The 18,066-nt window shown below is 31.8% G+C and overlaps 1 protein-coding gene across 1 annotated transcript in view; it reads right to left on the bottom strand.

Moving 5' to 3' along the window:
- LOC124543404 (dynein axonemal heavy chain 5) overlaps positions 1–18,066 on the bottom strand; it is a 101,544-nt gene that overhangs the window by 25,403 nt on the left and 58,075 nt on the right. Inside the window, exon 18 of the mRNA XM_047121620.1 lies at positions 10,246–10,261. Coding sequence (XP_046977576.1) covers positions 10,246–10,261 — 16 coding nt within the window. The remainder of the gene's footprint in view (positions 1–10,245; positions 10,262–18,066) is intronic.

Raw genomic sequence — 18,066 nt, 5'->3', positions numbered from 1 at the left:
AAAGATGAGAGAGGATTACGTTGAACTTCACTAGGGCTCTACGAGATGGCGGTGTAACCGATTTATGGACGGTGTCATTGGCAGTGCTCTTCTCGATATAGGCTTCTCTATATTAAGTAAAGGGCAGGCTCTGGATTTAAACCTTATATGGATCTTATATCAATTCAGTTCCAACTAAAATCAAGGCACAAGAAAGCTCTATTGTAGAGCATAACCTTCTACGGACGTTATACAGCCCCAAGCTGGCCAAATTAAGTAGAAATAGAAACGAGTAAAAAAATCCGGACCCTGAATGGGCAATTCACTCTAAAATTTCAGAGGTACAAGATAATATAGAACATAACATAAAAAAGACAATTATACTCCGTAAACATAAATAATACCGTAGTTTAACAAAAACCATTTGGTATTAATTTTTTTATTAATAAGTTCCTATGTTTACTATGTACAAAAAGTAACGATATCCCATCAAAAACATAAATGGGAAATGAGAGCCAATAAAATATATAAGACTTTATCTTTCTTGCACTTCAGTCTGGCTTCATAGTAAATTTATTTAAATTTGGTTCGTTGTTGTGGTCGAAAATGAGCAGCAGACTAATAGAGTCACTTTCACACTCTTAATGTTAGTCATGTTATAAATTAGAAAGGCATTGTAACTCGGTCATCAAAAACAAAGTAACTCTGTTTTGATAATGATGATATCCTTAAGGAAGTTACAAAACAAAAACTTTGGTATTCGTCATTGGTCCTTGCTACACTAAACAGTTTGACAGAAAATTTAACAAGTGCCCAAGACCGTGCCAGGCATCTAGCGTTATCATCTAAAGAGTCAAGTCACTGGTTGAATTCATTACCCTCTAAAAATCTTGGGACACTTTTAGATAATGAATGTTTTCGCATATCGATTGATCTTCGACTAGGAACACAGCGGTGTTCTGTGCACAGATGCGCTCGTGTGGCAAGGAGGTGGACTCTTTTAGTTTACATGGTCTCTCTTGCCCAAGGAGTTCAGGCAGGCTTTTCCGCCACGGTTCTCTTAATGACATAATAAAAAAAGGCCTTGCCACTATCGACGCTCCTGCTCTTACTGAGCCTCGTGGAATTAGTCGTGATGATGGTAAGAGACCTGATTGATTAACATTGGTTCCCTGGGAACGAGGACGGGCTCTTGTGTGGGACGCTACATGCGTTGACACGTTGTCACCGACTCATATCCGAGAAACAATGTTAAGAGCCGGTGTCGCTGCTGAAGCTGAATCTGAAGCAAAAAAATAGAACTAAATATTCGTGTATTATATCAAATTACTTTTTTTGTTGTCGAAACGCTTGGCCCTTGGAGTAGTGGTGCAAAAAGCTTCATCAAAAGTATAATATCGCCTCGCCTCGCCTCATTGCCTCCACTGATGACAGGAGGGCTCGTTTTTGACATGGTTCGTTTTTTGCCCAGAGGATCGGAATTGCGATTCAACGGGGAGATTTATACAGTAACTAGTTTTAGTTCATATTTGTATATAATTAGGCATTAAATGATGGGGAAACTTTTAGAAACAAGGTTACGTAGGGTATAAATTAATTCGAAACGTTTCTTGCGTAGATTAATGAATAAAATATTTATATCTTAATTCTGATATAATTGTTCACTATGAAGTCGAGCATTCTGTTAAGTTTATTTAAACGTAAAAATCGTGAATCTCAGAATACCTGCAATTTTTAACAGTAGGTAATTTTCCAATATTAACGATATTAGTTTGATAATTTTTTTTGTAATCAGGTTTTGGTGTATTATTTATTTACATGTTAATAAATGAATAAATTTATGGCATCAAAAAATTAATATTTTTATATTCATTGTTTGTGTTTTCTTTAGATTACTCTGTACTTTTCTGTCTCAGTATTATGGCTTTATTTGCTACCAGGAAAACAGAGGATGTGAGGAGGTTTTTTTGATACTAGAGCCATCTCGCAGTTTTGAACTGAACGTCAGTGAAAACTTGATTCTCATCAAAAATATAGAGAACCTCCGTTTACAACTAATTTCTTCCACGTTGTCCATAAATTTGTTAAACGCCACAAGGTGGCAGTTTAAAGTATGCCAGTAAAGTTTTGTGTAAGGCTCTACTTATTAAAAAAATAATTCTGATAACTGCATCGTGTGGCATATCAAATGAAAGGTCTTGTTGAGAAGATCTTAAATGTATTTTTTTGTAATTTTAAAATAAATAGTTTCCAGGTTATTCAAGAAAATAGACAAAAATTGACCATTCCCCCCCTTATCTCCGAAACTACTGAACCTAAAATTTTGAAAAAAATACAGAAATTAGTTTTCTCCTTATAAATTATAGGAAAACCTATAAGAAGTCCATGATATTAAAATAACATGGTAAATTACTCAATATTGTGCGTACCAACTTACATTTGCAGGTGGAATGTGTGGGAGAACATATTTTAGTTACCACAAACAAATTTGGGTCAGATTTAAAAAAAACTTCATAGGTAACATCGTACGGAACCCTCTTCACGCGAGTTCAACTCGCACTTGTCCCCTTTTTTTTAATTTTGAATCATTTAAATTATTACAACATACTTTTTTGGATTTAATATAAAAGTTTATCTTAATAAAAAATAATTATTTTATTTTTTTGTTTTCTCCAAATCAAGAAAGACCAGACTTATATATACTGTACAGGTACAAAACTTTCTTGTGAAGTACCAGGATTGCAGAATATTGTGAGAGCTATATGTCTATTGGTGAAATTGGCGCTCTATCAATACTATCCATTAAACATATGGCATCGTAAATATGCCTTCAACCTTGTTAGATGTTATGCTGGCTCTGTCAATCTTTAAATTAAACACCAAACAATACTAACTATTGCTGCTTGGTGATACAATATGTTATGAGTTCATGATGCCTGCGGTACATCGGTTTGCTCTCTACCACCAAGATGAAAATATAAAGAACATAGAAGTAACACTAATATGACAAATATTGAGCATAACATCACAAAACATTATAAAAAAAAATCAAAATTCTTTTGTGTTTTGTATTAAACTAATTAGCTGTTACAGTTCAATCGCATTTACATTAAACAGTTCATTGATTAACTGCTACGAAGTCTACGTTTCGTAGCAGATACTATCTGATATATATCTATAAGTTTAGCTATTGTGAAATTGACAAATTGACATATTTATGCTTTTTCATTGTACTTAATTTTGTTTCAAACGATGCAACAATTATTTGATAATAATCGCTCCCCAATTACGTATATCCCTTCATAATTTTATATTAGTGGTATGCTACGATCAGTGAGCTTGGCGGGCATTGTTGCAACGTAGTACAATCAAAATACACAAACATTTTGTGATTTAGACAACAGTTTGAACTGAAAGTTGGTATACGGCTTAAGTAAAAAGGTAGCCTTAGGTATATCATACACTCGTACAGTGTCAAAAATCCCCACCGATCCAATCACGTAAGTAATTTTCTTTTTAAAGAAGAGAATTATAAAATCTAAAATATTCAACTAAATCAATAACATATTTGTAATCGGTCGGTTAAAAGAAAGCGCGAAATAAAGTCATCGATGTTGGGTTAAAGGATATCCCAATAAATAAAAGGGAGGAGGAGTAATAAGTAATAAATAATAAAATAAATTGGTATAAGTGAAAAAGAGCATATGTGTACATATATGTGACGGCCTTGACCAATAAATGATTTTATAATTTAGTATAAAATATTTAACTGAATATAGTCGAATTATTGAACTTAGGATTAACCAGTTTTATAGATATGGTGGGCAGACTGGAAGTGGAGAGTAAAGGCCATGACCACACCGTGCACCCATCGAGAGTTTACAACGGTCCCCGCTAGATGCCACTATCTATCTTTTAAATCGCGCTATCGTTTTGCTCTCGAAGTTCTATACAAATCCTGGCGAAATCTCGAGTCTATTTATGCCTGAGATTACAATAGAATTTTTCGAATGTTGTATAGACTAAATGTTTACGACAACATTGAGTAATACTAAATGTTACATGTGTGGTAAAATTACAACGCGAATAGTTACTAGCCGATAAATTATCAATAAATATATTGAACAATCCATGGTATATACTAAAATTCTTTAAAATATAGTTTTTATATAACTTGCTTCAATAATAATAATAATAAAATACTCAAAAGTCTTATATCAGGTGGCAATAAGGTTCGCGCCTTTAATGGTTGGATCATGCCGGTCTTGGTGTGCTCTTTCGGCATACTCAAGTGGACTCAAAAAGAACTTTTAAATGCCAAGACCCTACATAACCGTGAGATATACAAACTCAGGGATTATTTTCTCCACACTGACTTGGATATGCACAGAGATGTAGTTATAATGGACAAGGGGCTAACTCCGCTCTCCTTAGGCAAAGAGAACTGCAGCGAGGTATGGAAGAACAAGTGACACGGACGTTCTATCGGGCCCTTCACGGACCCGATGTGGACTTTATGGCGTCCGTATCTTGGATACGGTTCGGCAACCTATTTGGTGAAACCGAAGGTTTTGTCTGTGCGATTATGGACGAAGTTATCATGATGAACAATTACCGGAAGTATATTGTGAGGGATGGCCTCTGTATTTTATATTTTTAAATATATTTTATAAACTTTGTATTTTATATTTAAAAATGTGTTATATATGAGTAAAAATAAATAAACATAATAACTTTTTACAAAGACGAGGACTTCGTCATCTCCCAAGAAGGAGCAGCCAATTCCACACCATAACATTCTTAAAGAAAGTGGCAGCGGTACTCCACTGACTGACTCGTTGCGATAAATCGCCAGCACGATAGGCTCCATAAAGAGGAGTCGTACTTCATTGAGTAGGATTTATGTATACTTCATTGAGTAGGATTTATGTATACGCATTATATGCGGGGCACGTCTCTAACGTGTAATAGGCGGAGTCCCGGTCCACCCAACAGTGGCATCATCATTGTCGCTTTGTGTTCGAACTTACAGAGCTATTGTCTAATGACAATACCCTTCAAGTACACTTACAGTGGTCTTTTGACCTTCTGATAGAGGGTGTGCGTCTGATGATATCTCTCGTATCAGGGTCTGACAGTGTTCGTGATCAAAGGGATCCAGGAGACAAGGAGCTCGAAGTACTCTTCGAGGACCAGTGACTGTCCAGGGTGGCTGTGGTATTAGATGTATCTGACCATCTGGGCGTTTGGATAACGAACGCTGATGTAAGCGTCAGATGGTTGCCTATATCCCAGCATTTTGTAGAACGTTCATCTTATAAGACGCTACCTAAAGGTATAAAAAAGATTGAGTAAATTTTGTAACTATTTAAATTTACAAAGTCTTTAAATTTGATTCCCACACATTTATTGCCAGTCCGAAGTACCAGGTTAGTAGAATATTATAAGAGCTTTATGTATGTAAGAATGAGAGAACACCATTTACATATCCATTTATAACGATAAGCATACTAATTGTCCGAGATTATTGTTTATTATTATTTTCTTTAATTTCGAAACTTATAGACACATTGATAATGGCCCTCCTACGGGTTAGTGATCATCATTACCGTTAAATATTGCAATTGTAAGAAATGTTTTCAATTCCATGCATCGTAACTTGTTATCAACACCCCATGTTGACAACTAAGATGTTATGTCATAATATTCATTTCATTCAGTACTTTGTTTTATAAATAACTTTTATAGAGCTGAATCGCATTTACGTAGACTGTTTTGTATTAACCGCTACGAGGCCTACGTCACGTAGCAGATACTGCTACGCATAATTTTGTTACGGTAGCAGATTAAATACGTGTTAATATTAAAGAACATTTCACATTATTTTATTATAATCATAACAAAGAGTTCATCATGTCGAAATACAAGCTCATCTGAGTAGGTACCACTCATCTTAGTATTCCTGTGGTTTTTAAGGATAAGTGATATTAGTTCTCGAGATTAGTGATTTATGTAAAAGTGCATAAATCGTAAATCTAAGCGTATCAAATAAAATATTCATTTTAATTTACGCTTTATTTCAAATAATTAAAAATAATTTAATTTGTGGGTTGTTACATTTATAATAAAATAAATGAGGAGCTTGTCAATTCCATAAAAGTTTATTTAACATACATTGAAAATGTATGTTTGTCTGTTCATATGATTAGATCAAATGGGTCAAGTTGAATTAGAACCACTACAACTCAATTTCAACTTGTATGTTCTATGTATCTGAAATGTTATTCATATTGATAAACTGGACCTGAATCTACACTCTGGGTGTATATATGATCCTAATGTAAAACTCGTGTAATGTTTAACAGAATAGACACAAAATTTTATATGATCGTTCGATCATATAGCCCAACTTTATGTCCATCCCATGACATAGCTGCTGCACCCTAGTGGGTGACTCTCAAGGGTTAACAGTACAGATATGAAATTTTGTATAAAAATTAAATAACGATATACTGTTAATTGACTGGCATAATTAAAATAGGATTATGGGTAAAATATAGCCATAGCACAGCTGTACGTAAAGTATTGCGAATTATATTATACTGGTCTTGTACGGTAAGTAAAAGCAACCTAGTAGGTAATGTCAGTCATTCCAGTTAAACAATGGAAAATTGACTCAAGTCAGCTTTGTCAGCACGACTAACTAAGTCTTTCTCGCTTTGACGGCCGAAAGCAGTGGTGCATTGATTAAAATAGACAGACTTTGAAAGTTTCAACTGAAACTAAAAAATAAATCATTTAATTAATACTAAACTTTTTTTAAAACAATATGTTATTTATTGCTTTAGAAAAGAATTGAAATAACAATAAATTAAATAAAACTTACAATTTTGTTACGTTTATACGTTATGTTTAAGTTTATAATATTTATTAGCTCGTTGAATGGAACGAGTGCAATAACCTTCAACTATGATGCACAATTACTAGAATAGCATAAAAGGTAAGAGTTTCGAGTAAAACTGGTACAGGTTTGATATACTGAAATGCACAAAATGCACGGAAATTTCAATCACACAATATTTTATAATCATATTTAGGGACTTGAATACTATTATTTCATACTATATCTTTCTTTTAGTTTTTTCTGTAAATTAAAATATATTGATAGATTGAGTAATAAACTTATTGTAATTCAGTACTGTAGACTCAGGAAACATTTACTATAATTGAATGCATAACTGGAATTTAATTTAAACATATTTTTATATAAAAAAATCAATATTCTTCTCGGTTGGCATACTTTTTAAATTTATTATTAAACATGTACAAAATTGTACAGGATAAAATACCTAGCATCAGTACCAGAGTCGCAAGAACGCAAAGAGTTATTTCAAACTACAAAATGTACACGCATCCTGTCATTATAATAAATTCACCATAATAAATTCCGACTGCATCAAAAAAATCTACAGTGATGCGCTATTAGTACAGTTGCATCGGCAGATCAGCCAAACGTAAAAAGACTTTTTAAAGTTCAGACAAACATAATATTAGAAAATCATCACGAAAAGTTTTTGTAGGACTGGTTTTAAAATTAATTATTTGATATCTCATATTAAAATATTTTTATTCCAATCGACGAATACAACTGACCTGAAATTATTTTTATGATATCACTTTTTTTTCACATTTAAGAAAAAAATACATTGAAGATTCTTTTGTCATTTTATCTCGCATATTTATTAGCAGACGCATGATCGGTAGGGTTTTTTAATATTTCATTTGCTTATACATTGAATATCTCTACAATTAAAATAAATTGGTAAAGTTTGGTGTATTATAATACATAAAAAAATAGAAATATTTAGTTTTCAATCAAAACTAAAAAAATCCAATTTTAATAAACTTTAACGGCTCTCACTAATAAAAGGTAAATTAAAGTAGTCCACTTTGATCAATATAAAGTGAATCATCAAAATACAACAAGGCTAATTGAGAAAAAAGAAAGTTTAAAGTGCAAGTGCAAAGTGCAGTTCTCAGGTGAACTTGCAAAAATGCATCGTAGAAACGCTGCAAGTGACCAGGAGAATATGAACAGATGACAGTTAACGATATTTTAATCCCCACCTCACTCCCTAGGTCATACCGGAGCACTAATGCACTAGGGTGTGGGGTGGGGGCTGGAATGAATAACACGGAATTTTGATTAAAAGTGCAAGTACTAGTTCCCAAGTGTAGCTGCTGGTATTTATATCAAGTACACGACGAATAAAATAAAATTAATAATAAAAAAATTTTACGTTTTACTTATACTTTTAAATAAAATGTGAATAATATGCTAATAAATAATATATATATTTTTAGAACCAGAAGTAGGAAGTAGGTTAACCTCTAAAACAATTATCTTTAATATAAAATAACAATCAATCTACCACAATAGAAAAACATTTAGTCTACAACACAAATAACCATCAATAATCACATTACACCGTAATAATTATATTCGCGATCTCAATCTGTCAACTACGAATCTCCCGCCTTTTTTTTAAAAAAAAAGGGAAGTTGTGTGACTTGCCGCGGATGTTGCTTGTTTATTCCATCAATATATATTTCTCTACGTACTATTTTTAATAAATACTTATTTGAATATGCTTCGTAAAAAAGCAATTTGGAAATACAATACATTTAAATCAAATTATCTCGATCACAAATTAAATTAGTGACATCAAAAATGTTTAGTCAATGGTATTGGAAATTAAATTGTATGCAATATTTACATTATATTAGATAAAACGTAGTAAAGTATACCTGACACTGAAATATACGAGTAAATAATTGTGAGTCCTTGACGTTAATAATAAATACCCTGAAAAGTTGAACAGTTGTTCTGAATATGTATAAAATATTTAAAAACTTAATAAAAAGCAGGGTGAGTGACTGAAGATCTATTTAAGCATACAATAAAAAAACGTATATCATTAAATGAGATTTAAAATTATTTATTAAAAATTTCAATCAATTTAAAGTTTATCAAAACTATTCAGCTAAGCTAGATGTGACCGAAGCAATGACCTCTAACTATGAACCACAAACACTAGCCATCCATAAAAGTGAAGAGGTTCGAATATAACAATTGAAATACTACGTGTGTGTACTATTGGTGAATGGAGTGCATACAGAAATGCACTTCTATGTTATATCGCTTTACTTCTCGCTTCTACATTTGGCTATACTCGAAACAGCCGATACGATAAAATACCGCGCATTTTTGAATAATCAACGGAAAATCATGACGTTTTTTTTAGAAATGAATATTATTATTTAATATTCGTTTCTTAAAAATGCTTGTCCAGGATCCCAGGGCCGCCAGACGTCACGTATTTTCTGACGAAGGAAATGTGGACGATTAAGTTGTGTTAGTATGTACTAATAATGCATGCTTACCATATACATGCTTATTATATATGAGAAACGAAAATAAATGATAAAAGATGGCGGCCTTGGGATCTTACGCTATAATCGGTCTAGAAAAAATTATAATTGCATTCTGTAAAAATAAATAAAAAGTTTCTGTAAGTTTGGTTATGCAGTTGTATTTTGGTATTGACGATAAATTCACGATGATATGATTTAATGTGGATGGACGTGTTATCGTGAGATCAGATCTATAGTTACATCTATAATAAATTGCTGGTAATTTTTAAGAGCTGAGATGGCCCAGTGGTTAGAATGCGTCCATCTTTACCGATGATTGCAAGTTCAATCTCAGGCAAGCACCACTATGTATATGTGCTTATTTTGTGTTTATAATTCATCTCGTGCTCGGTGGTGAAAGAAAACGTCGTGAGGAAACTTGCATGTGTCTAATTTCATAGAAATTCTGCCACATTTGCATTCCACCAAACACTGTCCTTAATGTAAGAGGAGGCCTTATCCCAGCAGCGGGAAATTTACAGGCTGTTACTTTCTTTACTTTTAATTTTTTCAGCTGTGGCTGTGGCTTTTTTAACGTTGGCAAATATTTTGTATCATGGCTTTTCTCTTTCATAGAATCCTTGCAGGACTGCAGGTTCGTGATCCTTTAGTATAATTGATGCTATACCTTCAAACTTTATAAATGTAGTTTACGAGAGCGTTGCACTTCCATTTTTGGTACTTCTCTTCGTTGATCTGATATTATAACTCTGTATAGATGACGTGGTAATAGTATCGGAGATAGTTATTGTGATGGCTTTGGCGGCCATCTTCCAACAGGTCAACCAAAACTGTTAGTAGAAGTAGCCTTGTTTATTATCTGGCTATGTAACTACCTCGCTTGTAATAAATAACTTAGAAAATGCTTATTCAAGTTTGTAATAAAAAAAAGGTTAATAAAAAAAATATTTGTTCGATTTTGGAACAATCTAAGAAATAATGTTTCACTATGTACTATTATTCTAAATACAAAAGTGATTTTCTCGATCTGTCCCGTTTCACGGCCAAACCACAGAAACTATTTTGATTAAATTTGGTATGAAGCGAGTTTTAGCTCCACGGAGCTTAGCTTGGTTTCAAGGAATACGTTTATAAGTACAAACAAACAACCCATAAATACTATAGTAATTTAAAATTGATGAGCTCAAATTGTCTCTAAAAGTCCATAAGGTTAGGTCTTATAAATTGCTGATATAAATGATCAGTAACCAAAACCTATGTAAAAACAAAGTGGTATTTATAATATAGGATTATTATTGTGTATATATTTGTAATAAATGTATATTCACCCTCATATGGAAACCAAGCAAAAGAGTTTACAAAAAAATATTTATTATTTATTTATTTTGATCAATTTGTCTTTGGTTTTCCTAAACTTTTGATGCAGTGTAATCATCAAATATTTATTAATTAAAAAACTTGGAAATCAACAATTTGACCTACCCGAAATTATTAATGTTGAAGAAAATAAATATGTCCAAGTAAGTAAGTAACCAAATGCCCTCATAGTTATTTTTATAAGGCACCTGTTATGAGTTGTAAAACCTAGATAAATATATAAATATTAATATTATACCTGTAATTTTTCCAATTTTTTCAACTTCCTCAATTTACAAGAGTTTTTATATTTATATTAAAATATTAATTTATATTAATGAAATTTTAGTTTTGATTCCCTTTCGTCCTTTTGATTTCGGGCTGGAAAAAAAGGGAATAAATTCATTCAAAAAAATATTTTGATTTTCGTTTTAATTTTTTATCGGTAGTTAGCAAAATTTCAAATGTGCATGGTGCCGCTAATTTTGCTTTATTACTAGATTTTGTAGAGTGAGTTTTGCTGCTAAAATATTGTTGTTGTTGCTAAAATACCCATTTCAAGATGGTAATGCTATTTTGTCAAAACTGTCTTATCAAATTTTTTGAAATTTGTCGTATCTCAGTCATGGAATATTGGAAACCAACTAAGGCGATACACCATAGGGGTGCAGCAGATTCAGATTCCTTTTAATTTATGAGATCCTAGTACTCAACTTTGTCTAAAATCAATACTTGTAGACATGCGCCAACATCTCTGATGCACTAATGCCATCTGTGCAGTTCATTTTAAAGCTCTACGGGAAGACTTTCAAGCACAGTTAGTGGTATTGTTCTATAATAGATGTGGCAGATTTGTTACCATCAATGACCAATCAAAATGCTTCTTATTATAAATCCCAATGATAAATATTACCATAATCGTTTACATGAATTGTTGTCAAACTTTTTGCAAGCGCGTGAGTCGATTTATTTGAGTTAACTTGAAATCAATTAATTTTTTTTTCATTTAGCTTTCATTTATTGTTACCAATAGTGTTGATTTTTTATTATTAGTCTTAAGCCCAACAAAAAATCGTTCTTCGTTTAAACAGAAAACTCATATTCCAGTCATACCTATTATGGCAAGGCTTGGATTGCTATAAATTTAGATTTAAGTTTCGATTTTTAGAATACATTGAAGGTTTCTAGAGACAGGTTCTTATAAAAGTAGACCCGATATTGACAGAACTCGACAAGTCACACGTCGCGACCACCAACTTATTGTTTAAACTTCCCTACGAAGTTTCGTTGCATGAGTAAACATCAAAATCAAAACCAGCAAAATGTTCACAGCTTTCTACAGCTCGCAGATAATCTCGTATTAGATTTGCGCGTGAATGCCTGAATTGGACTGAAGAGCAACCCAAATGTTAACCGATGAGTGTAGGCAATATAGATTTTGCTTATGATTTTGCAATGGAGATTCCATCGTTAACGCGGAGAGCTCAAAGTGTTATTGAGGAGCGTGTTCTTTTGATGGCATGTATGGTGTGAGATGGCATTTTGATTATATACATAATGAACAGAGGTTGTAGAAGCTCACAAACATTATTATATGGGATTACTCTGCGAAAACTTTACTATAATGAAAGATAATTAATAACCGACTTCACGCGCTGCATTAAATCGACAAGCAAATTGTGCTTAGTGGCTTATTGTGATTAGGTTGGAATATGTACCATGAATTGACCAGCACTCAACCCAGATGTTAATCCTATTGAGCATGTAATTTCATAAAAAATGGGACGGTTAAAAAAGTTGAAGAACAGTTACTACACAAGAACAGAATAATATTCCGAAAGATCTTTCAATAACCGTAATCAGATCAACGCAGAACGGATAAGATTCGTTATAAGTGCAAACCGAGGCATAACATCTTACCACACGAAAAAATATGTGTTAGTCTTCTTTTATATATTATTTTTATTTTTTATGGTATTATGGGTGGGCGGACGACTATATGGGCCACCTCATGGGAAGTGGTCACCATCACCCGTGGACAATGAAGTTGTAAGAAATATTAGCTATTCCTTACATCGTCAATGTGCCACCAACCTTGGGAACTAAGATGTTATGTCCCTTGTGCCTGTAGTTACACTGGCTCACTCATCCTTCAAACCGGAACACAACAATACTGAGTACTTTTATTTGGCGGTAGAATAACTGATGAGTGGGTGGTACCTACCCAGACGGGCTTGCACAAAGCCCTACCACCAAGTAAATTTTATAATAAGTGATAGTATTTTTTTTCAATAAATGAACTAAAACCAATTTTGGTTAACCTTCCAGTTTATAGTGGAACATAGTTTAAGGATATGATACTACGCTGTTATGAAGTTTTCAAACCAAACTCTACACTATATATTGTCTTATTTATAACTTAGTCATTGAACTGTTTCTGTTTCTAAATTTTATTTTAAATTTGTATTAAGTATTCAGTAAAGGAAGTAAGTAAGGTTTTTTTTATTAGATATTATTTTAATTTTAAAGAGCGACCTTTAGTACGAATTCGATCAGGTTCGAATACGAATTTCCGCCAGCCTCCTTTCTGGTCATTTTATTTCGATTGCTATTAAATAAATTCCTACTTTTTATACATTTTTGGAATGCTAAGAAAACGGTTATGTTTTTAAATGAATCTGCAGAACAAGTTTCAAAATGTTTTTTTTTTGTGTTACTTCCTCAAAAGTGCCTTTTAAAGGCAAGTAATGTCAAAAAAATATTTAAAAAAATTTCGTTTATTGTCTCGTTTTTTTAAATTTGGACTGATAATTAATGTTTAAAAATTGACAAATATTCAGTGTTTAATCGTTTTTATAAAACAGAAGAAAATAATACATTTTCAGTTTTTTTAAATAAATTTTTGAAGTTGCATTATTTACAAATTTTGAAAAAAATTAGCTTTTTTCAAAATTCGTCAAAAAAACGTTATAACTCAGAAATGTTTTATTTTTGCACCATGCATATGGCGGGTTAAAATTTTTGCACATAGTCACCCCTATCACCTTTTAACGGATACATGTACATCGAATTACCAAGAACCCTGTATATATCAATTGAATTTTATAAAATAGATGAAATAAATACTTGGTTAAAATGTTTATATCAAGGGCGTCTTAAACATAGATATACATAATTCATGAGTCCGTCAGTGTATTATTATAAATATACACGTTTAAAACGCCGAATATACGTTGCGCTACAGTTTATGCAGTTGAAGTGCAGGAACCTTACCAAATATTAATGCAGTACTAATGTTTAAGTTGATATTAGGTTTTGTGCGTATAGACTTTCGATGAAGCTCCTCCGTTTCAGGAATTGTATATGAATCCGTGTATCCATCGCCCTTCAGACCATGTATTAGACTTTTGCAGTGCTTTCGACAAATAAAACGTCAATTCCTGTAATTTAACTGTTAGATAAATACCTACTTATCACAATTAAAATAACCAGTTGTCGTTTCCTTTTTACGATATGAGTTATGTGATAAATATTTTATATAACCATCGGTTTAACCGTCGAATAATGAAAATGCTTACATTATTTTCCAGAGTGACCTCCGAGTGCAATAACCTCAAATTACGATGCACAAATACTAGAACTGCATAAAAGCGAAGAGGTTTCATTCATTTCATTATAACAGATAAAATATATATATTACGTATACATTAGTAGGTGAAGTGCATACAGAAACTTGCGCAAACATCGAATAGATGGCACTGTTATCAACATATACAAACCATAACAAATTCTTTAGTTTTGATCCTGAATACTAATCAACGATGACAATAAACTAATATCGAGCCGAGGTATAATTAGTTAGGTATTACAAATAATATATTATATTGACATTTCAATGAAACATAAAATAAACCCAGTAACCAAGATAAAAATGATAAAATGACAAAATAAAATGATATACATTTTTTTTTAATCCTTATAAAAAGTTTAGTTTTTACTTGAACAAATATTATTTAAACTTGTAAGTAGTAATTAAATTTGTAAGTATTTTTGATTTTTTTTTTACAGTAAAGGTACATTGCTTAGTGTTGCTTTATACAGTAAAATGTTTGGATCAAACTGATCATCCTAGCCAGATTATGTAAATAAGCTGTGTTAAGGATGAAACAGCCTTCTCCTCAAAGGCTGCAAATTATATTTAAAATGGGCATTACCCCGATCTTAGAGAGTTTTGTCTAAAAATCGCGTAAGGAAATATGCTTTAATTTTAGTACGCACAATATTTTTGAACGTTTTATTGTGTGTTAATACGACTTTACCTAACTAAAAGATCTGAAAAAAGGTGTGACGTATAATTTTTAATGTCATAAATTAAGTTTCAGATTCCAAATCTTATTTTACAAAATACATACATTTTAGTTCAGGTACCACGAAGGGGACCACTACCCTTTAATGGTAGATAATTGAAAATCAATGGACCAATATAATACGTATATTACTAATAAGCTTTCTACAATTGATAAATATTTTCACAAGTAATGTGCTTTACATTCTTTACATACCTTCTTATCGTGGCGGTTTTTTACTATTAGCTCTACTATTTTTCTGTAGCTCTAGTATTAAAATCTAAACTTTTTCCGGAAACATAAAATGTTTTAAAATATTTTAGTTTCTATTTAAAATTTGGTTATCCTGCCAACGCAAAAACAACAACAACAACTGCTTGTATATTTCCCTCTATTGGGCCAAAGCCTCCTCTCCTTTTTGAGGAGTAGTTTTGGAACATATTCCACCACGCTGTTCCAATGCGGGTTGATGGAATTCACATGTGGCAGAATTTCTTTAAAATAAACACATGCAGGTTCCCTCACGATGTTTTCCATCACCGCCGAGCACGAGATGAGTTATAAACACAAATAAGCACATGAATATTCAGTGGTCCTTGCCTGGGTTTGAACCCGCGATTATCGGTTAAGATGCACGCATTCTAAACACTAGCCATCTCGGATCGTTATAGTTTTAGAATCAAAAGTAATATATGAAATGATCATTCATCCTATAAAAGGAAATTTCTACGATAAAATATATGTGCAATGAAATAATGCGTAAAAGAAATACTGTTGTAAAATATGTATAACCTGAAATTATTGAGTATAGGTATGCCAGTCTGCAAGACGGGTATCATTCATCATTTTCTGTTGCAGCGGATATGTAAATATAAGTAAAGGCCTGCGAACATGGGGAGTGAATGTTCATATGGATACTTTTTGCATATATTTTCATTGAAGCTCTTGCACTTATTATTAATAAATTATAAAAAGTGAACATGATTCAAATAATAAACATGTGTATAATACACTGCTACTTCAACCTACTAATTTTTCCAATTACGTCTAAGGGTTTTCTATGAAATTATATCCGAAAGAAAAGTGAATCTATCTTAAGCGTATTATTACTAATTGATTATTAATATCAAACTCAACTTAAATTCACCGAACGAAATACAGTTAAATATCGAGAAAAGTTTTTGATTTAAAAAAAGGCATTTTCATTTACTTAAATAATATGGAATTGATTGATAAAACAAATATATATTTTTTTACGTTTCATGACAACGTTGCAAGAGGAATAATAAACAGTAAATGGAAAAGAACAATCTAAAATCACTGGGAAAGTTTAAAAAAAAAGCATAATTACCTTTATTGGATTTTTTTCTGTTAGTTTTACTTCTCATTATATGTATACCTTACAATATAATTTAGTTTATCTTAAACAATAGCTGCTCTCTACGGATGAAAGTAAAATTAAAAACTAAAAAAGGATATAAATATAAAAAAAAAGATTTTTAGTATTTTTTTACGCGGTACTTGAAATTAATATATATAATTTACAAATTTTCGGTAACTGTAAATTAAGAAATAAACTATGATGGTTTCGATGAGTTGAGTAACCTCAAATTACGCGGCATTTGCACTAGAAGTGCATAAATGCGAAGAGGTTCGAATAGTAGTTTGTAAAGCATACATATGTCAATGTATCTATATCGTATCACCTTACCTCTCACTTGTACAGATTGGATATACTAGAAACAGTAGGTATGATAAAGTCCCGCGAATTTTTGAAAGCAATATGATTTAAGTTTATGACCAACAAAACTATATTGAGTCAAATAAAATTATAATTGTTTTATAAATGCATTTTTTATAATATATTTATAAAAAAGATTATATAGATATTACAGATTGTAATAAAATAAATTCAAGCTTGATAATAACTCTCCCACAAACATATTTCTCAATAACTTTCAATCACCTAATTATTTCTCGTGACAGATAAATATTAAAATAAGAAGTATATTTGTGCCTTGCCCTGTGCCAAGTAATTACAACAATAATTTATAAGTACTTAATAATGTAAAATAAATAGTTTCGGTTATTATCATACAAACAACGGAACTTGGTATTGTTGTGTTACGGTTTGAAGGGTGACTGAGTCAGTAGAACTACAGTGACAAGGATGAAAGGAAATTTTCTTACAGCGCGATTGTCTATGGGTGGTGGTGACCACATACCATCAGGTGGTCCATATCCCCGTCCGAGAATGTCTTATATAGATAAACATGAATGAATGTAACTATGAAATAGGATGGTAATTGATATCCGCAGTAATTTTTGAAGGCGGCATTTGATTTTATTAGTATAATTTTTCAAGTTCCTTGATATTGTTATACAAGTGATATGAGTATGTATATTGTCCATTCTGAGCCGAGTTTGTATGTTCCGTTTACAAGTACGCTCGATTTTGTCAGAACTAGAAATTGATAATTTTTGCTGGACAGAATTTTTTTCAAATCTCATATTTATATGTATTCAGTAAGTGGATTTTATGGGATAAATATAATTTTAAAGAGGAATCTGTTAGAATAAGTCTCTTACGTAAGAATTATAAAATCTGACATAGCTTATAGTTTTATCAAACTGACGTGGCAAAGTGTCATTAATCCTTCGTACTTATTATTTTTATTACTATCCCATTAAACGTTATGACCCAGAACGGATAGCATTACCATTAGTAAAATTTGTTTTTTAATATATGAACGTTAATAGTAAATTGCTATGTTATATATCTTTTGTTTTTTCAGTGGCTCTCTCTGTCTGTAACAGATACCTATCGTACTGTATATGACATCAAATTACGCAGAATCGTTACTAAAAGCGCATAAATGCAAGGAGATTTTAAGTTATATGAGGCAAATGCTTTTGCTGTTTCTTGATAATATATCAATTATTATCCTTA

The sequence above is a fragment of the Vanessa cardui genome, chromosome Z (assembly GCF_905220365.1).
Source record: "Vanessa cardui chromosome Z, ilVanCard2.1, whole genome shotgun sequence".
Lineage (NCBI taxonomy): Eukaryota > Metazoa > Arthropoda > Insecta > Lepidoptera > Nymphalidae > Vanessa > Vanessa cardui.
Note: the sequence above shows the minus strand (reverse complement) of the source record. Positions and strands in the feature narration are given on the sequence as shown.